The following is a 22,780-nucleotide window of genomic DNA, read 5'->3' as shown; positions in this document are numbered from 1 at the left end:
GGTTCAGGAAGACTGAGTCAAAGTGGCCATTAATACCCAGAGAGGAGCCTGGCCGGACAAACAGATTACTGCAGCGTGTCTGCCTGCTGCCACTCACCCTCAGGTGGGCTCTGATCCTTCGGGCCGATGGAAGAGACTCTGAGGTAGGAGTCACCTTGCTGGTCTCTGAGCTCCCCCTTGACGTCCTTCGTGCAGTACTCACTGCAGTGCCGGAGGGGGGGTGGTGGTGGAAGGGAATGAGAACATACTAGGTAGTAAACAGCTGGTCCTCACCCCGGACCCCTAGACATCTGTGCCCTGCTCCTACTGAGCACTGCCTCACCTCTCCTGCCTTCTGCAAAGGCTCCCTGCACCTCCACCTGGAACCAGGGAAACTGAGGCAGCAGGAAGAGGCTCCCGTGTCGCCTGGGCCTTAATGCTCTGCCCCACTCCCACAGGCCCACGGGGAGAGCAGAGAGCAATTCCTTCAGCGCATGCCTATCAGCTGAGGCCTCCTCTCTCCAACACCTTAAGGCTTCCCGTGGTGCAAAGGACACCCACCTGTCTGTCCCTGTGACCATCACCTCTGCCTCCAGGGAGTAGATGATGAGCTCGCTGTCCTCAGAGGACTCCCTCTGCAGGGGCAGGAAGGAGGGATGCCCACAGCCAACCTCCTGGGGACTCTCCGGCTGCGGGGTGAAGAGGGCACATCCATCTGAGGCATCCCTGGCAGCCAAGTGTGCCGCCAACACCCACAATAGCAGGAAAGACGTGCTGGACCCTCATTGTGAGCCAAGCCCTGGGCCAAGTTACGTGCCTTGAGCTCATTCTGAGCTCCTCCTGCATGCCCATCAGCCCCTTTACAGGTAAGGAACTGGTACGGCTCCAACCCTCCGAGAGTCAATTTGAATGATGTTCAAGAACAGACAAACTAGTCCTCAGTGAGAGGTTAGAAGGCTGGTTACCTCAGGTGGGGGTACTGATTAGGACAGGCACAAGAGGGTCTTCCGGGAGCTAGAAAATACTCTCTATTTTGGCCTGGGTGGTGGGTACATAGGTGCATACATAGGTAATATGTATACCTAGGATCTGTACACACAAGTGTATGTGTACAATTTCACAATAAAAAAGACACATTTATACAATAGAATAAAAAATAATTTTGTCTGGAAAAGAACAGAGCAAGAGCTAAAGTTGCTTCGTACTTCTGAGGGCCCAGGCCCTATTCTTGGCACTGGATTCCTATTAAAGCCCTCTGAGGGCTTTCTTTTATGACCATTTTTTAGAAATATTTTTTTTCTTGGTTATCTTTTTTTTAATGAGCATTTCTTTTTTGAAAGCAGAAGCCTAGAGAAGTAAGCCTTGCGGCAAGTTGTCACACGGTAAAGAAGGGGTGGGGGGGGCTCTACCTGCTCAAATGTCCCCCCCTCCCCCCCAGCCACAGGCCTGCTCTCAAGCCCAAGCTTTTCACCCCCAATGGACCCACCTCCCAGACTCCTGGTGTGCCCTGGGAAGTCTCACTTGCACTCCACCACATCATGTAATCACCTTGCACCCCAAGAGTGGGACAGTCAGCCTGATTTTCAAAATGAGACTGCTGAGGCCCCAGGTCCTGGGTGGGCAGTCACAGTGCAGGGACTGTGGGCCAGGCTGGGGCGGTCTGTACCTCACTCAGCAGGGCCGCCAGGCTCTGGGGCTCCACTGTATCCAGAATAGAGTCCTCCAGGCTCTCGGGCTTCATGGGGGTGAAGTAGCAATCCAGGTCCCGGGCATCCAGGATGGTCTTGAGGGGCTCCTGGTCAGCCCGCTCTGCCCAGCGGCCATGTGGCTTGTAGCTATGCTTAGCGTGGAAGGCTGAGCCATCTGCCACATCTTCGTCTCCTAGCTGAGGGTGACAGGGGATGGTCAGACAGCTGGCCAAGAGTTCACCCACGGACTGCATGGACTCCATCCAGTCTCCTGGCTTTAAACACCACTCAGCAACAACCTCCAGAGAAACATCTCCAGCCTGAATCTGTCAAATTTCAGAAGCACATGTGCAACTGCTCTACAACTATATGGATTCTCAGTGATATTCCAAAGCGAACATGTTGAAAGCAACTCCTGATCTTCTGCCCGAGATCGGCTCCTCCTGAAGCCTTCCCTACCTTAGTTATTCTCGCCTGTTGCTCAGGCCCCAAACCCTGAGGTCATCCTTCATTCTTATACTGTCCCTCATACTCCACACTATATTTCTTCAGCAAATTCTGTCAGCTCTGCCATCCACACACATACGGTCACTTCTCCCACCCTGGTCTTGCCCAGTGCTGCCTCCAAATAAGACTGTGACTTGAGAAGCAGTGGAGGGTGGGTGTGTGAGAATTCAGCTCTGGAGCAGCCCACATCCTTGAATTCCTAGCTGTGTGACCCTGGACAAGTTACTCAACCTCTCTAGGCCTCAGTTTCTCCATCTGTGAAAAAAGAGTATGAAAAGCTCCTATACCTCGATGGGGATTAAATGAGATAATACATATAAAATATTTAGACCGGGGCACCTGAGTGGCTCAGTCAGTTAAGCGTCAGCCTTTAGCTCGGGGCATGATCCTGGGATCCTGGGGTCAAACCCCATGTCTGGCTGTCTGCTCAGCTAGAAGCCTGCTTCACCCTCTCCCTCTGCCTGCCACTCCCCCTGCTTGTGCTCTCTCTCTCTCTGTCAGATAATAAAATCTTTTTAAAAAATAAATAAAAATAAATACTTAGAGCAGAGCCTGCACAGAGTAAGTACACTGTGCGTATCTGTAATGTAATTCCACTTGCAGCATTCACTGATGAGGGGAAGCGTGGGGTCTTGAGAGCCCTGGTCTGCAGGGGAGGGGATGGCAGGGAGGAGTTCCCCGAGGAGCTGACAATTAGGTTTTGATCTGAGGACTGACATTGTTACTGAAATAAATCATCCCACCTGGGGTGTAGGATTCCGCTGCCAGCTTCTAACCCACTGGCTCCTAGCCTGCCCCTCCCCTAAGTAACAACCATTTATTCAGTCCTAACATCACCTTCTTTCTCTCACAGCCAGTCATTTGGTTCTACCTTCAAAATCTATCCAGCCTCCAACCTCTCCTCCCTGGCCCCCTGCTTGGCCCTCATGTTCATGCTTGGTACTACCTTGTGGCCTTCCTCAGCTCAGAGCCCTCCCTTGCCTCCATCTCACTCGGTGCCAGGGGTAAGAATAAGTGGAGAGGACAACAGGAGTGTTTAGGGAACACACCACAGCCCTCACGGTACCATACCATCTGGCCCCCATCACCTCTCTGCCCCCCTCTCCCCTCCAACCCTGCCCCTCATGCACCCTCAACCCAGGCAGCTGGGTCTCCTTGTACCTCCTTGAACACGCTAGTACGCACAATCCTGCCTTTGTCCTGCATACTGTTCTTTCTGCCTGGAACATTCTTTCCCAGGAACTGCATTTCTCCCTTGCTTCAACTCTGTTCAAATATCACCTTCCCAGTGAAGCCTTTTCTGTTCATCCTAAAATTGTTGCCCCTTTCCCCCAATATCTATTATTTTCCTTCTCAATTTTTTTTTCCTCCACAGCACTTATCAGCTTCCAAAATACTATACAATTCATCTGTTTGATGTGGATACTGTCCAGCTGGCACACTAGAAAATGAGCCTGTGAAGGCCTGCCTTGCTCCCTGTGGTAGGGAATGGCCAGAACAGCCTGGCACGGGGTGGGCGTTCACTCTATGTGTTACATGACTGAAGGGCTGTCTGAGACTGGAAGGATGATGGGGTTCTCCAGGGAAAGGAGAGACACAGAAGGGGAAATGGGCTCTCAGAAGAAAGAAGAATATGAAGGAGAGCACCCGTACTTTGCCAGCCCTAGGCATCCCGATCTCCGGGCAGACTCACCAGCCGCTTTGCCCAGAGTGGCAGTTTGCCATTGGTCAGCAGACATCGAGGATCTGGAGAGACACATGGAATCCATGAAAAGAGAATAAACACCCAACAGACAAACAGGCAACATACATAAATAGGCAATTCTCCAAAGAGAAAATATAAGAAACAACAGACATACCAAAAGATGCTCAACCTTACTAAGTGTCAGGAAAATGCAAATTTACACAATGGACCAAAACTAAAATGCTTCATATTATCAAGTGTTGGCAAAAGTGTGGGAGAGCAGAGGGCTTAACACTGACTGCTACATGGGGCAATAACTAGATGTGGAGGGCCCTTGGGGTTCTCTTTCAAAATAAAAAGTGTACTAACCCCAGAGCTGGCACTGCCAGCCCTCTCCTCCATCCTGGAGAAACACTCTCACATGTGCCTGAGGAGGCTTAGGAGGGGTCAGCAGGGCCTCATTTACAAAGGTGTACGGTTAGAAAAACCTGAAATGTCCACCCAGAAGCAAATAACCTTAAAATAGCCTACTATACTGTTGGTTAAAAGAGAGGGGCCTCTGGGGCATCTGGGTGGCTCAGTCAGTTGAGCATCTGACTCGATTTTGGCTCAGGCTGAGGTCATGATCTCAGGGTGGTGAGATCCAGTCCCGGCCGGGCTCCCCACTCAGCACGGAGTCTGCTTGAGATTCTCTCTCCCTCTCCCTCTGCCCCTCCCCACATTCGCACTCATTCTCTCCCCAAATAAATAAAATCTTGGGGGAAAAAAAAAGAGGGAGGCCTCTGTTTTGTATCCACCGACAGGTGGATTCTTCTTCTTCTCCTTCTTCCTCCTCCTCCTCCTCCTCCTCCTCCTCCTCCCCCTCCTCCTCCTTCTTCTTCTTTCCCCTTCTCCTCCTCCTTCTTCTTCTTTCCCCTTCTCCTCCTCCTCCTTCTTCTTCTTTCCCCTTCTCCTCCTTCTTCTTCTTCTTTCCCCTTCTCCTCCTCCTTCTTCTTCTTTCCCCTTCTCCTCCTCCTCCTTCTTCTTCCTCTTCTTCTTCTTTTAAGACTTTGCTTGTTTGAGAGATGTTGATATTTCTTCTTTTTTAAACATTTTATCTATTCATTTGAGAGAGAGAGAGAGAGAGAGAGAGAGAGCATGCACACCTGGGGTGGGGGGGAGAGGAAGAGGGAAGGAATCCCAAGTGCAGAGCCTGATGCAGGGCTTGATCTCACGACCCTGAGATCACAACCTGAGCCGAAACCAGAGTCAGACTGACTGAGCCACACAGGCGTCCTGATAAGACACTTCTGAGAGGAAAAAGATACCAAAAGATGTCTGCAGTAGAATATAATTTATGTACTTAAATATGACGTGTTCTGATGGCTGTGTACATATGCATATTAAATTTCAGGAAAAGGCCTATAAGGATTCATAAGAAACTGACAGAAGTGGCCACCCTGGAGAGGACATGGGATTGGGTGTGAGGGTGGCAACAAAGAAAATATCCTTACTCTGATTTTTTTTCCAAGGCTGAATTCTTACATTACTGTTGCCTACTGTCTAGTCAGCCCCTGTTGACAGAGGCCTCCATACCACACTGAAAGCCCCCAGCCTCTCTTAGCTGGAGCAACCATGGCCGATGGGACCTGAGAGAAGCCTGCCGGGAGCTTCTGGGCAAGTTTCCTCTCCAAAGGAGGTTGGAGAAGGGACTGTCTTATGGAACCAGCAGCCATCTTGCAACCACGAGGGTCTAAGCCAAGGCAACATGCAGAAGGGCATAAATTTAGAGAAAGCCTGGTCTGCTATAAAGTCATTGAGCTACTATTCTCCCTTTTGCCTGAACAACAGAATCTGTTGTCTTCTGGTCAACAGCACCTTGTTTTTCCCCTGGGACATCCCCTGCACCCCTGCCCACCCTCTTTGGTCACGTGGCTCCAGTGGAGCTGAGTCAATCCCCCCCTTCAGGGATGACCATGTGACCCAGGCCCAGCCAATCACAGCTACTGGCTCAGAAATGGGCACCATGATTCACACCAGAAACATGAGTCACGGCCTCAGGATTTTGCTTGAGCTACTGGGAAAGAGATGCTCTCTTCTCTAGAGTTTTATTACCTAGAGCTGCTGGGGGAATCTTTGCCACCAAGAAAGGGAAGGTCTGCCTGAGAGCAAAGCTAACATGGAGCAGAGTCAAAAGATGGAGAAAAATGTATTCCTTTAACGTCACATCACCTGACTACAGGAATCCAGCTATTGCCTGGAGCCAATACTCTGATTTTCAGGTATATGAAACAATAAATTCTCTTTCCAGCTGAAGCCAGTGCAAGTTTGGTTGCTCTTACATGGAGGGAGTCCTGAGATGTAACTATTGAGCTTCATTTCTAGGTCCTGAAAACCAAGTAGTGGGCAAAACCCAGCAAAGATAACTACACTGAAGTTCAAAATAGGACCCCTTTGATGGACCCCTTTCCCAACCTGGGTCCAAGCTCTCTTTGGATGGTGTCTTCAGCAACTCTTCCGGTTCACACTCTTCCTCCAGCTCATCCTCCGTCTGCTCTCCAGGGCTTAAGGAGCATATCTCGCTGGGCACAGATGTATAGCTCTCCTGCCTGAGGCCAGGAATGAGAATAGCAAGGAGACAAATACGTAAATGGGGTGGTGGTGGAAGGGACAGGAATCTGCCTAGGGCTGGGCCCTGTGCTAGCTTCAATATGAACATATTACTGATGTCTAGTCAAGATGGTGCTGGGAGATCTCCCTGCCACACCTGCTCTGCTGGAGCAATAAATGAGAAAAGGGCCACAGCAATGGGACAGAAAGCAAAGCAGATAGTGGGGCTTGAGTACTAAGCTGCTCTACTCTGTTCTGGGAAGTATGTGGGGAGGGCGGGTAGCAATAAGGTCTTATCTCCTTTGGAGTACAAGAGCCTAAAACACGCCTGACACAAGGTGGGCACTGGAAGGCACCTGGGCAGTGTGTAAGCCTCAAATCTAGGAGCCAAGAGGAGCTGCCCATTCCCTTGGTACCTAGATGGGCAAGACTTCCAATACTACACAGGACGGGAGGCTCATGTTCAGGCCTGGTCCCTATGGGGAGGTGATGGCAAAGCCTCAAGGCAGAGAAAGGCAAGGACAGCTCCAGAGGCAGGAGACAGGATAAAACCCCAAATCTCCCACTCAACTGAGACCTCCAAACTAAAATCCCTAACCAAAAATTAGATTATGACTTCACTCCAAATAAAACTGGTCTTGCAGCATAAAAACTTTGAAGAATAAGGGTCCACCACTGGACCCTTCCCTGATGACGTACCTCCCCACTGCACACTGGGTCAGGAGCCTCCCCTGGTCCCCACGGTCCCCTGGAGCTTCTTCCCCCATCACAGTGCTCACAGGTTCTCCACTTTGCTTTTCCACTTCAAAACCCTTCTCATATAAACTATCATAAATTTGTACTCAAAGTCTGTCCCCCCATCGAGGCCAGGGGTGCACAAAAGGCAGGGCCCAGGGCTGTCCTGGCCATGGCTGTGTCTTCAGCATCACTCCTCACAGGGCCCAGGGCAGGAAGACACTTCTCCGGCAGACAGACAAATGGGGCATGGCCAGGTCACTGCCAGCACCTGGGCTGGTTGCTCCACGTCCCATCCTTCACGTTCTGCTGCTGCTGCTGCTCCTGGTGGTTGATCTCCAGCAAGTGCTGCTTCATGCAGTTAGTGATTTCCGGGCCCAGGTGCCAGATGAACACGCAGCTGCAGAGGCCAAAGAGAGACGTGGAAGGGGGAGGAACAGTAAACACGGAAGCCATCTGAAACTGGAGTCACCTAGGTCACCACAGCCAGGACCCCATTCCCTGGCCCCTCCCAGAAAACACCCCCTTTCCGCTTAGTGCAGGGGCTCCAGGCCACATTGGGTCTACACCCTGGGCGGGATTCAGAGCATCCCAGCAAACCAGAACCTGTTCTGAAGTCCTCAAGACTTAAGGAAGGGGGTTGGGGAAGGACTGTAATAAACTGAAGGGAGTGACAAAAGGGACTTCTTTGGGCACCAACCACATGCTAAGGACTTTATATGCCACCTCATTTGATTCTCACTGTACAATTGTCAGGATGTTGGGGTCACCTCTCCTTTACAGAGGTGCAAACTGAGGCTTAGAGATGGGAAATGATCTGCTCAGGGTGCCAAGTAAGTGGCAGACCTGGGATTTGAACTCAGGGCTGGGTGTGACACCAAGGTCCACGCGATCAAAGGAGAAAGCAATAAGCTTGAACCCTCAGCAGAGCTCTCTGCATGGGCAGGGCAGGCCAGGAGTATGGCGTCCCCGCTGTCTGAGCCCCTGCGCTCCCCATAGTCCCAGCCTTGCCCACTCCCAGAGGGAGGCCAGCCAGGCGCAGCCCCCAGGTCCTTCCCACCTGTCTCCAGATACTGTGATCAAGTGACGACAGTCGTAGGTGAACTTCATGCCGGTAACGATTTCTGGAAGCAGAGCAGAGGAGCTGTGCTGGCCTTCTGAGTCAGGAGGCTGTGTGGGGGCGCGTGGGGCAGTGTCCCACATAGGGAGGCACACCCACCTGAGTGACCAAACATCTTGGCAACGCACTCGCCCGAGTAAAAGTCAATCACTGAGATGCTTTTGTCGGAGCAGCTAGTGGCCAGGAAGGTGCCTGAGGGGTCCACGTGGACCTGGGGAGGAGAGGACCCACATGACAGCGGGGCTGCCTGCTTCCTCCCTGTGGCGAGTACAGGTCACAGCTCACAGCCTCCACGGACGGAGGACCCTCTCGAGCGGGACACTTGGCTCGCGGACTTGTCCCAGGTAGCCCTCGGATGTATACCCTGGTTAGGACAGAACTCCTGCTCCCATTTCACAGGTAAAAAAAATTATCAGCCAAGCCCTGTGCCAAGCACTGTACAAGTGCAAACTGATTTCTTCCAGAAAACAACCCTCTGCTGGAGGTTCTTTCTAGCTGCATTTTACAGGTGATGAAACAGGCTCCAGAGGAGATGACGCTTTCCCAAGGCCATAGCCAGAGGCCGAGCTGTGAGAGTCTGACCTTAAAGCCTGAACTTGTAACAACTCCCCTACTTCAGAGGCTCTGAGAAGGTCCCCCAACCTTGTCCTGACAACACAGCAGGAGGCAAGCCTGGTAAAGCAGCCCAGGCCTCTTTGATTGTTCTCACCACACTGTAGCCACTCAAAATAGAAACCACTTAAATGTCCCGGTTTGGGAAATGGCTCAGGAAATAAAAGTTAACTAGTCTGTGACACCCCCAGCTCCCAAGCAACCTTGCTCAGCCAGTCCAGAGCAGGTGCTGGCCAGCTGTGATCTTTGAGCCCAGCAGGCCACAGGTCTCAGGTGGCCCAGCAGCCGGACATGGGGGATGTGCGTGCTTTTCACACGGAGGCCCCAGCCACTCACCTTCAGCAGGGACCCTTCGTCCCCCTGGGAGCCCTTGTAGCACTTCCTCTGCTTCCCACTCACGGTGTTGTAGACTCTGGGGAGATGGGGGCACAACGTGGCCAACCCGGCCCTGCCCACCTGCCCCCTCTTGCGTTCTGGCTCCAGCCTTACTGACCATCTTCCTCTCCCCTGGAAGCCCCTTGTCACCTCTCATCCCCCATCTGATGCCTGGACTGAAACCCCACCTCAGAGAATGAGCTGCCGTCTCAGGCTGAGGTCATGGAGGCCATGTATTGTGGTATGCACTGACTTAGTGTCTGTCTTCCCCACTACAGAGCAAGCAGAATGCCTGGAGCTTGATCTGAATGAGCAGATGAAAGAGGTGGAGAACCTCTTTGCACAAGCTCTCCCCTGTGCACGGCACCCTCCCCTAGCTCATTCTTCCACATCCTTCCCAGTCTCAGTTCAGATGTTCCTTCCATCAAGCCCTGCTTGGTCCCCAGGTAGGATCAGGGGTCTCCCTGGGCCCCCCAAGTCCCCTGGACTCTCTCAGCCCTGACTGCTCCATGCTGTCACTGTCTAGCGGGGTGTCCATCTCACTTCCCTTGGACCGTGAGCTCCGTGAAGGCAAGGCCTAGGGCTGCTCTGCCCACTTGCTGTGTCTTCTGCACTGTCCACCCCAGCTTGGGTGCTCAGGGAATGTAGGGAGTGCATGAATTTATGGGACACCTCAGCACCTCTTAGTCACCCCATACAGGCTTCTAAAGAGCCAGAAAGGACCCTCCTGGTGACCTCGAGGCTAGGCCTGGGTGAGCCCAGTTCCTAAGAAACACCCGCTGGATCCCTCCACCCAACCCAGCTCCTGAGGGACCAGATGAGCAGGGCGAAGAACACAGACAGCTCATGAGCAGACAGACCCAACTAGGTCTCCTACAGGCCTTCCTCCAAAACCAGGCCAGGCCGACTAAGAGCCTAGGACAGCGCCTTACCTCACATTGCGGTCCTGGCAGGCCACGGCCACATACTTTTGGGTGATGTCAATGTCCATGTCGTACAAGGTGGTCTTCTCTGCCACGTGGTGGGTACGGACAAAGCGTAGTCCATCCAAGGTCTGGCAAGGCAGGCAGGGCCTTCAGAGGACACCCCCGACAAGCTGCCCACCCCAGCCCCCAACGAGGCCAACCCACGCTACCCGCTGGGCACTGCGAAAGTAGATGCTCTTGTCAGCCCCACAGCTGATCATCTGGATGTCTCTGTTGCCTGGGGGAGAAGTAGGTGGTACATTAGGCAAGGTTTGGCCACTGCCGAGCCTGACTGGGGCCAGGCATCCCAGCTAGGGAACTCCCTGCAAGAGAACTCAACTCTGCTGGGGGTCAGGGAGGGATTCCTGGAGGTGAGTGGGGGCTGGGTGCAGGTGGTATTCTAAGATGTGAACTGTGTGTATGAGGTGGGACAGATAGAGCAGTGGCTTGGTGGCCTCTGTGGAATGAGGGCAGGTAGGGAAACAGGCCAGGGACACAGAAGGAGCACCACGTCTGATTTGGGATTTGGAAAGGAGATCTGGGCAACAGAGTGGATGCAGGACCAAAGCAGGGGGCAGGTGGAGAGAGGCAGACTGATGGGAGGTTCAGGCCATCCTGAGCAATCAGAGCATCCACGCGCACCTCAGGCCAGGCTCCGCGCCACAAGTGCCTCCCCTGCTGACTGCTCACTGGCCACTCCACTGTGCAAGTGTGAACCCGGGGCTTAGAGTCACACAGTCTTGTCCCCAGGGCACACAGAGAGTCAGGACAGGGCCAGGATTAGACCCAGGCGTTTTCTGGATAAGCACTGTGCTCTGAGGGCTGGCTTCCTCTCCATGCCTCAGTTTCCTGTCTGTACAGTGGGCCTATGACAGCTCCGCCCTATGGAGTTTCGTGAAGCCTGTGGAACAGTGGCTGCCACCTGGTAAGCACTCTACATATTCTTGTCTTTTTTCTTCTTTCTTTATAGACTTAGAATTATAACAGCACATATACCTCAGAGTCGTGGTGAAGATGTAAAGATGGAATAGATACAAAACACTGAGAATAAATAAATATAAAGCCCTGGCACCTCAGACTTGCTGCTTCATGGCAGGACATCTGAGAGGGCTCAGGCCTGATACACAAGGTGTTACTCAAGCAGGAGTCACTAGCCCACAGAAGGGAGCGAGTCCTGTGTGGGGGAGGGAGTGTGACCTGGGAGGGACCCAGAGAGGCCTGCAAATTACTGGTAATGTTCTGCTTCCTAACGTACGGTGGGGAGTCCAAGTACTTAGCAATGTTAGAACACAAGCGATCAGAACAGTCACTGGTTATAAACAATAGGTGTGTCTGTTCTAGTTCATACCCACTGATTATGAACCTTGACGGGAAGTTCATTGTATTATTCTGTAAGCTACACATATTGTATTCACTTGTTTGGATATGTTTCAGATAAAAGTGTTAAAGACTGAATCCTTCTTTAGCAGGGCAGCTGCTGTTAGGTTTCGACTGGCTGGAGCCCAGTTTATACTAAAATTGTCAATGTTTTGAGCAAAGCCCAGCTGGAATGGGGCACTCAGGAGCTGGGTTTAGGATTTACGTCTTGTAAGACTGGCTGGGGGTTCTGATGAAAACCCACATCCAGAAGGTGGCCTTAAGGACCAACTCCTGGGCCACCCCTTGGAACATCATCAGCGCTCTTGGATCCAGACCATTCATGAAAGCTGAGGTCACTGGTGGCCAAACTGCTAGACTTACTGATTTATTCTAACTCTATCCCATGGAATGAATAGGTTTTTAAAGATGTCTGAGAAGTTTTAGCTGAGCAGCTTTGGCTGTCTTCATCAAGACATCAAACGTTGTTAACCTGTTTTTGTCCATTGTTAATTTGTTTTAGCTACAGAGAGGTAGGGCAGGAAGTGGGGAGGACCAAGGAACGTTAACACCTTCTCAGTCACAAGTTTACATGTAAAAAAAAAAAACTCTTCATAGTCAAGAACTTAGAATGAGTCCATGGGTATATTCTCTCCATGAACAGATTCTTCTAGAATATAGTTTTGAATATGCTCTTGGGTTCTGATCAGTTAAACCCTGCAGGACCCACCTCCCCTCCCCTTGGGATCCTTTAGGGCCAAGAACCTCCATACTGAGTCTTTCGAGTCTAGAGGAAATCCCTTTGATTTCCTAGTTGAGTATGGGCTTTGCAGGGCAGCCCTAGGCAAGATCCGAAGCCTGCACCTCCTGGCTGTGTGACTCTAGCTCTGGAAATGGGGTAAGGAAGGGGCTATCTGCAGTGTAAGGATCCTCGCCAGCAAAGAATTAGCTTACAGCAATTTTCACGGTCACCTATTTTTCTGCCAAGATCACCAGTGTCCATCCTGCTCACAGGATTGGCACCCCGACTTCCTTTGGGGGAACAACATTCACCTAATTCCAGTCCTCCTGGATCAGAAGCAGAGGCAGGTGTGGGCTGGGGGCACATGAGTCAGACCTGCCCCAAGAAAACGCCCCAAAGCCCTGGCACCCATAACTGTTCCGGAAAAGGCAGGTGCCTCAAGCGAGCACAAGGGAAGTCAGCACCTGATTTTTGCCAAAATTGACAGAAAGGGAGGAAATCTCCCTCCAGTGGCACAGTGATAACCAAGATGACGCGCACTGCAGAAAGGCGCAGCTGACAGAGGGAGTCTTGGTAAGTTAAAAAAAATCATTAACATTTGGATCCAGCTGGGTCTGAATCCAGAGCTTGCTTGTCCTTTTTGTTTAAGCTAAAGGGAGTTTTGCTGTTACTTGTGGCCAAAGGAGCACACCAAACAAGGTGGAGGAAGCAGGAAGGAAGGGGCTCACCAGCGAACTTGATGGCCGTGATGGAGGAGGAGTGGTCGTCCAGGGTCTGCTCCAGGTTGTAGTTCTTCTCAACGTTCAGCACGTGAATCAGTCGGTCCCTACTGGCCGAGGCCAACAAGGTCAGCCCTGTGAGTGGAGAGAGTAGCCCTGGGTTCCCAGCAGGCCGCTTGATGCCTTGGCCTCCCAGACAGCAACGTGACTGAGCTTCCTTGAAGAAGGGGTCTTTGGTTCTATACCTGCAGCCAACTTGCCCCAAACCCAGAAAGGGGCCACTCCCTCAGCTCTCTGTAGTCTTTCCCCAAAGCCCCCAAACCCTGGCATTTCACATCCTGTGCTACTGGTTCAGGGGGATGAATCTTGAGGTACACACGGACGCTCAGCCACCTGTGCCCACAGCAGACGTCCTAGCAGAGCCCAGCAATCCTTCCTGCCAAGCCCAACTCTTTGGCCTGCCATGCGAGGCCTGCCAACTTCTCAGCCTCCCCAGAACACTGTTCCCTCACTCTCTGAGCTCTGGCTATATGGGTCTCAACTGGGTCCTATTGGCGGCCTGCTGCCACACTTCCTTCTGCCAGTGAGCCCCCTCAGACAGCACTTAACCTGGACGCCTGGCAGGTCTGAGGGTGGACACATGACCTGAGGCACAGGGGAGCTCAGGAAGGAAGTACTGAATGAAGAGAGACCTCAAGAAAAACTGGTGGGACAGAGGGTGCGGGGAAACGAAGAAGGAAGAAAGAACATGGGAAAGATTGCTAACCTATCAGGACATGACTCCACCTAAGTTCTATTCCTGCCAAAAATGTATCAGCCGAACAAAATCATGAGGAAAACAGATAAACTCAAATGGAAGGAAATTCTATAAAACGACTGGTCTATACTCTACAGAAAGCCAAGTCATAAAGACAAATTAAGCCTGTGGAAATGTTTCAGAAAAAAAGGTGATAAAAGAGCTACGAAAACTCAAGTGTGAACCTGGACTGGAAAAACAAAAGTGTTATAGCGGACAATATTGGGACAGCCGGCAAAATGGGAATAAGGGCCACGAAAGAGAGGATAGTACAGGATAAAGTGAAACCTCCACATTTGGTAAGTGCACGTGGTCACATAAATGGATGTCCTCACAGACCCACGAAGAGTAAAAGGTCATACCTTCAACTTACTAACAAGTCAGCAAAAGAAATGTCTATGCTAGTATTTTACTAATGTGAGCATATGTACACACGTGTGTGCACAAACATGGAGACAGAAATGGAGATGGGGAAGCAGATAAAGTCATACACACAGTCACAGGGTCAGATAGAATTTAAAAGAAAAAAACCTGAGGAATCTGGGTGAAGAGAACATGGGTATTCATTCTAACACTCTTGCAATTTTTCTGTGGGCATCAAACTTTTTCGAAATAATATGCTTGATATTATTTGATATATAATGTGATATATAACAGTTGATCTATCCATCCACTCTCTCATTCAATGCTCCTCTCTTTAACCTGAGCACTGTTCAGGGCATGGGAACCAGGGCAAGCAAGTCCGGCCCAGTCCTGCCTGCCAGAGTCTTGCATTCTAGAGTCCCCGCTGCCCCGGTCTCAGGGCCCAGCTACAGGGGCACTTACTAAACACAGGACTTGCAGCTGTCACTCACAGCCCCACCGGACCTCAACTACCCGTCCCTGCGGCTCTACCAGTGGGGCAACTGCCCTGCCTCTGCCAGCCGCCCTACAGAGGTTTACCTGTCTCAGGCTTGGAGTACTCCAGGCACAGCACCTCGGCATCATGGGCCTCCACCTTGACCAGCTCATCCATGAAGTGCAGCTCGTGGATCCTGGGAGACAGGCACTGCCCACTGTTCCCCGCCCGGAGCCCCCACCCCTCAGCTCTAGGTGCTCTGCCACTGCTAGGAAAGGTCAGAGCTGCCGGCTAGGCAACATGGAGAACTCCCTGCCCTCAGCCAACTAGTCTAGAGACGCCCAACCATTCTTCTCTAGAAACCTGCTATCTTGAAGGCGGCAGTGCTAAGCCTGGGCCACCTAAGTGGGCACCCAGTCCTTTATGGCTCCATGGGCCAGGTCTGGGACAGTCCTCTGGGGTGGGGGAGGGGCTAGGGGTCAGAGGTCACACTCAAGGATAGGACCTATGGGTGAGGAACACTTGATTTCAATCTCCCATTCTTAAAGACTCTCAAATCTAAACCTGCCCCGTTCTTTCCAAATGAAATCAACCAACCAATAGGCCGTCTAGGATGATACAAGAGACAGTCACCACAGGTCCTCCACTCTTCCTGTGTGATCTTAGCTTAGCCACTGGCCTCTCCTGCCTCAGTTAACCCATCTGGAAATGGCGCTAATACCAGCACTTACATCAGAGGGTTGGGGAAAGGGCTAAGTCGGTTGGTGAGCACAGGGGCAGGCCAGTGGCCAGCCAGGGAAGAGTGCTGCAGCCGAGTTAGCTCGTTACCGTTTGCACCACGCACAGCAGAGCGCTGTCAGTGTGAGCAGCCCACAGACATATCGGGTTGGCTTGCACAGTGACTGGTGTGAAAACGAGTTGCCAGCATTTAAAAACCATAGAATTTCATAAAAAAACCCTGCACTTTGTTCTTATTGGACAGTGGGGACATACGACAGTGGAGCCTGCGCTCCTGCTATTGCGCGGTGGCTATCCCCTTATGGAGCACATGCTCTCCAGCTCCCCGCATCCCTTCCCTTCCTCACACTCACAGCTGTCATTCGTCAACTTAAACCTGGTCCCCGTAAGAGCACTCATATTCTGTCAGCACCTACTAGGCCAGGAACATCTTAAAAAAACCTTCATAGTGTGGGTGAAAAGCCTGAGCCCTCAAATGTCCCATCCTCCCAGCCCCCCTCCCAGTGCCACCAGAACCCCCCATGCTCCAGCTGGCATCCTCTCTGACTGTTCAGCACTGGTGTCACATGGCTGGTAAAAGTGTCACCCTACCCTAGAATCATGCAAGCTTGCCTGTCTACCAGCTGCTGAGGTCCTGGGAGCTATCCTATCCCAGCCCTCTGGAAGATACTTCTCAGGTTAGGTTCTCAGGGATGGCTGCTTTCCAGATTGCCATTCACAGTCCCTCATTCCCAATGGGGAAGCAGAGGTGCCCAGGCCAGGGCTCCTTCACACCACCCTCAGGACCCAAGCTGAGCTGGGAAGCGTGAACGGTCACCCGCCAGGGCTCACTTGCCTCAGATTTCCACTTCGGTCTCCGGAAGCCAAGTGCTGGCCATCAGGACTGACCTGCATGACTCTCACCCCAGCCTTCACGTCCATAGGGGTCCCATTCTCACTCCCCCGGTCTGGGAAGTGGGACATGTTCTGCAGGTGCTGGATGTCATTCTCTACATACACGACCTTCAGCAGGGTCTGCAGGAAAGAGAGGGCTGAAGTCAGTGCTCTGGGAAGGTCTGAGGCGCCTCTGCAATTCTGTCTCCCAACAGCCAGCCTCCCGTTCTTCTTTAGTAACAGAACTCCAAATTTAACCTTCCCTACTCAGAATAACTGTTTCCTAGCCTCCCTTGCAGCTAGAGGAGCCTCTGTGAATAAATTCTGGTCAATGAGATGTAAAACAAGTGAGAAAACTTCTGCTTCCTTTTCCTTTGTCCTGCTACCTGGAGCTCCAACAGCCATACTGGATGACAAGGACAAGGGCTACTCCAAAATGGCAGAGTGGAGAGCTGAAAGCTCTTGGGTTTCTAAGGGCTTCCTGCAGCTGCCAAAACAGCTTGGACGGTTACCTCCAGACTATTTTTATGAGTCAGAAAACCAAACTTTTACCTCTTATTTGGGGTTTTTCTATTGTATGCAGCCACTTATAACATGTATATCACAGGTGTGGAAGAGAAGATGGTAGTACTGGGTGGGGGGGGCGGTAAAGGGGCACACACACCCTGCATTAAGGGCCTTTTCTGTTCCAGCCACACTGACCGCTCAGGTTTTCCAACTCACCAAACTCTTTCCTACCTCAAGGCCTTTGCACAGGCTATTCCCTTGGTGTAGGACACTCTCCCCTCCCCCTCTTTACTCATTCCAATCTTCTGTATCTCAGCTTAGTCCGCCTCCTCCTCTAGGAAGCTGCCCCTGACACCACAGATAAGATCAGATGACACTGTTATATATCCTACTAGCACTTTGCAATTTTCTTTCATGGTGTTATCATGCTTATGATTCTATCATAGGGGCGCTTTGGTGGCTCCGTTGGTTAAGCGTCTGACTCTTGATTTTGGCTCAGGTCATGATCTCAGGGTTGTGAGATTGAGCCCTGTATTGGGCTCTGCGCTCAGTGCCTCTCTCCACTCTTTTGCTCTCTCAAATAAATAAATAAATCTTTTATTTAAAAAAAAGTTTTTTTAAAGATTTTATTTATTTATTTGACAGAGGGAGAGCACAAGCAGGGGGAGTGGCAGGCAGAGGGAGAGGGAGAAGCAGGCTCCCTGAGGAGCAGGGAGCCCGATGTGGGGCTTGATCCCAGTACCCTGGGATCACGACCTGAGCCGAAGGTAGACACCCAAATGACTGAGCCACCCAGGTGCTCCCTAAATAAATTTTTATTTATTTTTTATTTTTTTAATTTTTAAAAAATGATTATTTATGGGGGCATCTGGGTGGCTCAGTCGGTTGGGTGTCTGCCTTCAGCTTGGGTTGTGATCCCAGGGTCCTGGGATCGAGCACCATGTCAGGCTCTCTGCTCAGTGGGGAGTCTGTTTCTTCCTCTGCCCCTTCCCTGACTGTTCTCTCTCTCTCTCCCAAATAAATAAATAAAATCTTTAAATAATGATTATATCATAATTAGTGCAGTTATTGGCTCACAGTCTGCCTCTCCCTACTAGACTGTGGGAGCCACAAGAGCAGGAGGGTCTGTTTTAGGCATTGATGTGTCCCCAGCAGGTATTACAGCACCTAGCATAGATCTTCCTAAGCATCTGCAGATTAAATGAATGCATGACTCACGTCTCAGCAGCTAAGAGAAGCTCCCTCACTGACCTAGCAATATCAACCATTTCTTCAGCAAAGTGTTTTCTCCCCACCCTCCCATCATGGCTCCCTCTAGATCCCGCCAGCACCCTCACCCAAGACTTCACAGTGTGGCAATGAGCTAGACAGGGGCAGCCCCTCTCTGGTTTGGTCCATCAGGTGCTCTTCCAGGGAGCTCTGACTCAAGACTTAGGGAACTATTTCATTTCTTTTGAATATGTCAGGTTGCCTGGAGTAGCTGTGTTGACACATACTCGGAGAGCAGGAGATGACTGGCAGAGAGAAGCAGGGAGGACAGACCGTGCTACCTCAGAAAGAAAAAGAAGGAGAGAGAGAGAATACAAGAGAGAGGGAGACACAGAGTGCTTCCTGGTTCTTGCCCCAGTGAAGCTTAGTACCAAGGTCCACAAGACTCTCTCTTCCCCCTATATCCTAGCTTAAAGTACATCTCTGTTCCTTCTAAAATATGGTTTACAATTAAGCCACTCACGTTACTGAAGATATTTTTCTGCCAGTGAGAGTCAGGGCTGCTATCCATGTTCCAAAAGCGGATGGTGTTGTCTGAGGAACAAGTAAGAAAAGATCCTGATGGCAGACAAGCTCTCTGATCTTCAAACTCAGGATACACCTACAGTTCCCAGAGAATAAGGCAAAAGGGCGATTCATTACAACCATTTCAATGACGACACTGTGATACTCTACTGCATTCTGGTGAAAAAAAGTATGTTGCAGATAAATAGGCATAATGTAATACTTTCTGTGTTAAAAATAAACAAGAGAAAAAGGACACTGAATGCTACTATATATTGTCCAGGCACCATCTTCAGCTCAGGTCATGAAACGTCCCCAAACATAAATTTCCAAGGCAAATGGTTCAGCTCAGTCAAAAATCACTAAGCACAAAAGGAAACAAGGTACCATGAGCAAGAAGCAACAGAAACAACAGTCCAGCTTCAAACACTGGCGTTATCAGACAGAATATAAAATAACTATCTTTAATGTTTAAAGAAATAGAAGAATTTTGACAAAAGTAAAAGTGTGAGTAGCCAACCATAAACTATAAATAACCAAGCAGAGCTGAAAAAGAACAAAACAACTATTTCTAGAAACAAAATGCAGCTCAGAGAGTCAAAGAGATAACATATGAAGGGATTTCAAAATACAGAACACTGGGCTCTGAGAAGATGATAATAGCAGGAGCACAGATTTTTAATCTAAAATCCCCATATAGGGGCACCCAGGTGGCTCAGTTGGTTAAGTGTCTGACTCTTGGTTCTGGCTCAGGTCATGATCTCAGGGTCATGGGGTCGAGCCCTACCTGGGGCTCTGTGTTCAGCGCTAAGTCTGCTTGAAGATTCTCTCTCTCTGCTCCTCCCCCCACATGCACACACCCGCGCTCTCTCTCTAAATGAATAAATAACACTTAAAAAAAAAATCCCCACAGAAAAACGAGCAACTAGATATCAAAACCAAAACCCCATGAACAACATTTACAGCAAAACTAGGTGATGATATTCTCTTAACTCCCAAAATACAAGCAGGTAGAGATAAACTACCCCCAACTACAAGATCTACATATTATTAACATGTACGTGAGAGAAAGTAAAGGGAAGCAGTGAGGCCCCTGAGAGACCTGACAAAGGATGACCCCAAAGTAGCCAACAGGTATTCATGGGAAGGTACAATGGGCCAAACTGAACAGCAGTTCAAATTGGGAGGGTTTCATCCCCTCCAATAGTGGTTGAGTGCAAGGTTTGGCAGTTAGGTCTGAGGGGGCTAGAGCAGTGAAGGCCCTGTGAATTCTCACAACTGACCTGCCAGGGCTGTCTTCCAGGACAAAGGTCTACCCTGAGGGGAAACTACTGGGAGTGGAAACAAAACTGGTCAGGATAGACAGGAGAGCCAGAATAAAGGGGAGGCTTAGAAAAAAGTAGAGGCACAACACATAAATAGAAACATTAACAAGGAAATATCAAAAAGCAAGCTGCCATATATTTTTTTAACGGTATAAAAATCATAGAAGATGGAATTCTCAGGAAATTAGAAAATCTGTTCTGAACTACACCAACTTCTGTTTTTATTTTTCTTTTTTTAAGGAATCTCTATGCCCAAGATGAGACTCAAACTCACAAGCCCCAGATCAAGAGTTTCATGCCAGGCGCCCCATGAACTACAACAACTTCTAAAAATTCAGAAAAACTAGTAACATAAAAATGAAAACAAAAAAAAAGACCAAACTCAAGTCCCAAACAAAGTTACCCTTTAAAATAAAAGGAAAAGAAAGCACACCAGAAACATATTTCCACAAAACAAACCAAAACTGTAACTTACTATTTCAAAATAAGCCAAAAGACATTAAAAAATGAGGAGATATGAAAAGCAACCTAAATCACAATTAGAAAACTCAGAAATAAGATGACAGAATTCAATGAGTTAGAAATAAATGAAGAAATCATTTCAGAAATAAAAGCCAAATGAGAAGGAACCCAAAAGTGACTAAACACAAAGCGTAAGGCATGAAGAGATAGGTAAAAAGGGGGAAATTATTAAAAATCAAAGAGAAATGATGAAAGAACTAAAAGGATATGAGAAAAAGTGACAATATTGAAGCGAGGCAAATAAGATCCAACATACAGATAATAGAAATCCCTGAAGAAAACCAAATCAAGGGAACAAAAAAATACTAAAACGTATACTACAGCAATATGTCTCCCTATAAAAACCAATACCAGGACACACCATAGAGTAAAATTACCAGGCTTAAAAGTAAAAGAAAAAAAATCCTTTGGGCTTCTAGGCAAATACAGCAAGTGACTTAAAAGGAAAAGTCATCAGACATTTCAATAACCATAAGAAAATGAAACAACATATTTAACACAGACACAGAAAGAAAATGTGAACCAAGCATTTTCTATCGAGCAGGAGTGACTTCAAGTATAAAAGGCAAACATAAACTTACCAAATGCAACAACTCAGAAATATTGTCCCATCACCTGTTCCTGACAAATCTTCTAAAGAATGAGCTCTGGACAACAAAAACAACTAGAGATGTCAACAAATGTCTATATATAAATATGCAGTTACTTGTAGAACAAAGAATAAATGCGGATCCAGTAACATCACTGAAAATGGCACAGTAAGGAACTCCAAAAAGCTATCCTTCCACCAAAGCAACCTTAAGCTGAAAAAACTGTCAGAATCAACTTTTTCAGAACTCTGGAATCTAACTTACAATAAACAGGGGGAGCTTAGAAAAGAAAGAAGCTGCAGAATTTTGACATTTAAGGAAATTGCTGTCAAATCATTTGCTGACCACTCAGATAATGGAATAGAGACTTCAGCGACCATCCATGAAAAAGAATACAATCTTTACAAAAGGAATTCAGAAAAATCACTAAGCAATTACAACCCACACAACAAACCCTAGCAGGGAGGGGGAGAATTTGATTTCCAGAGTCATCACATTATAATAGTCAAAATACCCAGTTTGCAAGAAAAAAGCTATGAGATAGATAAGAAAAGAAGAAAGTACAGTACATTCAGAGAAAAACAGAAATCAACAGAAGCTGTGCCTGCGGAAGCCCAGAGTGGACTTACTAAACAAAGAATTTAAATCAACTGTCTAATATACTGAAAGAGATCAAGGAAATTGTGGACAAAGGACTAAAGGAAACCAGAAGAACAATGTCTCACCACACAGGGAATATCAGTAAGAGAAAGAAATTATAAAAAGGACCCAAATAGAAATCTAGAGCTGAAAAGTTTAATAACTAAAAGAAAAATTCAGTAGGGTTCAAGAGCAAATTTAATGAGCAAAAGAATGAATCAGTGAACCTAAAAATAGGTCAATTGAAATAACCCAGTCTAAGGATCATAATGAAAAAATTTTAAGAAAAATGAATAGAGCTTAAGGAACCTACAGAACACTATAGAGAATATCAACATACACATATGGAAGTCTCAGAAAGAAAGGAAAGAAGGAAAGGGGCACAAAAAATATTTGAAAAAACAGAGGCTGAAAACTTCTCAAATTTGATGTGAGATATGTATCAACACATTCAAGAAGCTGAAAAAACTCCAAGCAGGATAAACTAAGAAAAGATCCATGTCAAGACACACCACAAATTATTGAAAGCCAAAGCCAGAGAAAATCTTGAAATCAACAAGAGATAGATGACTTGCTCCATACAAAGGATCGTCAATAAAATTAGCAGTTGGTTTCTCATCAGAAATCATAGAAACCAGAAGGCAGTAGGACAACATATTTAAAGTACTACAGAGAAAAAGTTGTTAACCAAGAATTCTATATCCAGCAAAACTATCCTTTAAAAATGAAGGAGAAATTAAGATGACACAGATAACAAATGATGAGGGAAATTGTTCCTAGTAGACCTGCCCAACAAAACATACCAAAGGGAGTCTTTCAGGCTTAAGTGAAAGGATATGAAACAACAACTCAAAGTCACATGAAGAAATAATGAACACCGGTCAGGGTAACTGTATGGGCATATGTAAAAGCCAGTATTATTTTTGGTTTGTAACTCATCTTTCTTTTCCTATATGATTTAATAGACAAAAGCATAAAACAATTATAAATCAAAGTTAATGGGTACACAATGTATAAAGATATAATTTGGGACAATAACAACACAAAGGAAAAGAGACAAAGTTACATAAAAACGGTGTTTGTATACTACTGAGGTTAAATTGGTATT

The 22,780-nt window shown here is 48.6% G+C and overlaps 1 protein-coding gene across 1 annotated transcript in view; it reads right to left on the bottom strand.

Moving 5' to 3' along the window:
• WDR62 (WD repeat domain 62) overlaps nt 1-22,780 on the bottom strand; it is a 44,204-nt gene that overhangs the window by 3,579 nt on the left and 17,845 nt on the right. The window contains exons 10-24 of the mRNA XM_026484538.4: nt 18,556-18,693; nt 16,279-16,457; nt 14,810-14,901; nt 13,081-13,206; nt 10,425-10,492; nt 10,222-10,343; nt 9,251-9,326; nt 8,402-8,513; nt 8,243-8,306; nt 7,454-7,582; nt 6,313-6,446; nt 3,868-3,920; nt 1,646-1,864; nt 541-668; nt 98-201 (exon numbers count right to left, since the gene is read on the bottom strand). Of these exons, the coding sequence (XP_026340323.2) occupies nt 98-201; nt 541-668; nt 1,646-1,864; nt 3,868-3,920; nt 6,313-6,446; nt 7,454-7,582; nt 8,243-8,306; nt 8,402-8,513; nt 9,251-9,326; nt 10,222-10,343; nt 10,425-10,492; nt 13,081-13,206; nt 14,810-14,901; nt 16,279-16,457; nt 18,556-18,693 (1,744 nt within the window). The remainder of the gene's footprint in view (nt 1-97; nt 202-540; nt 669-1,645; nt 1,865-3,867; nt 3,921-6,312; nt 6,447-7,453; nt 7,583-8,242; nt 8,307-8,401; nt 8,514-9,250; nt 9,327-10,221; nt 10,344-10,424; nt 10,493-13,080; nt 13,207-14,809; nt 14,902-16,278; nt 16,458-18,555; nt 18,694-22,780) is intronic.

The sequence above is a fragment of the Ursus arctos genome, unplaced genomic scaffold (assembly GCF_023065955.2).
Source record: "Ursus arctos isolate Adak ecotype North America unplaced genomic scaffold, UrsArc2.0 scaffold_19, whole genome shotgun sequence".
NCBI classification, from domain to species: Eukaryota; Metazoa; Chordata; class Mammalia; order Carnivora; family Ursidae; genus Ursus; species Ursus arctos.
This window is presented reverse-complemented; position numbering and strand designations above follow the sequence as displayed.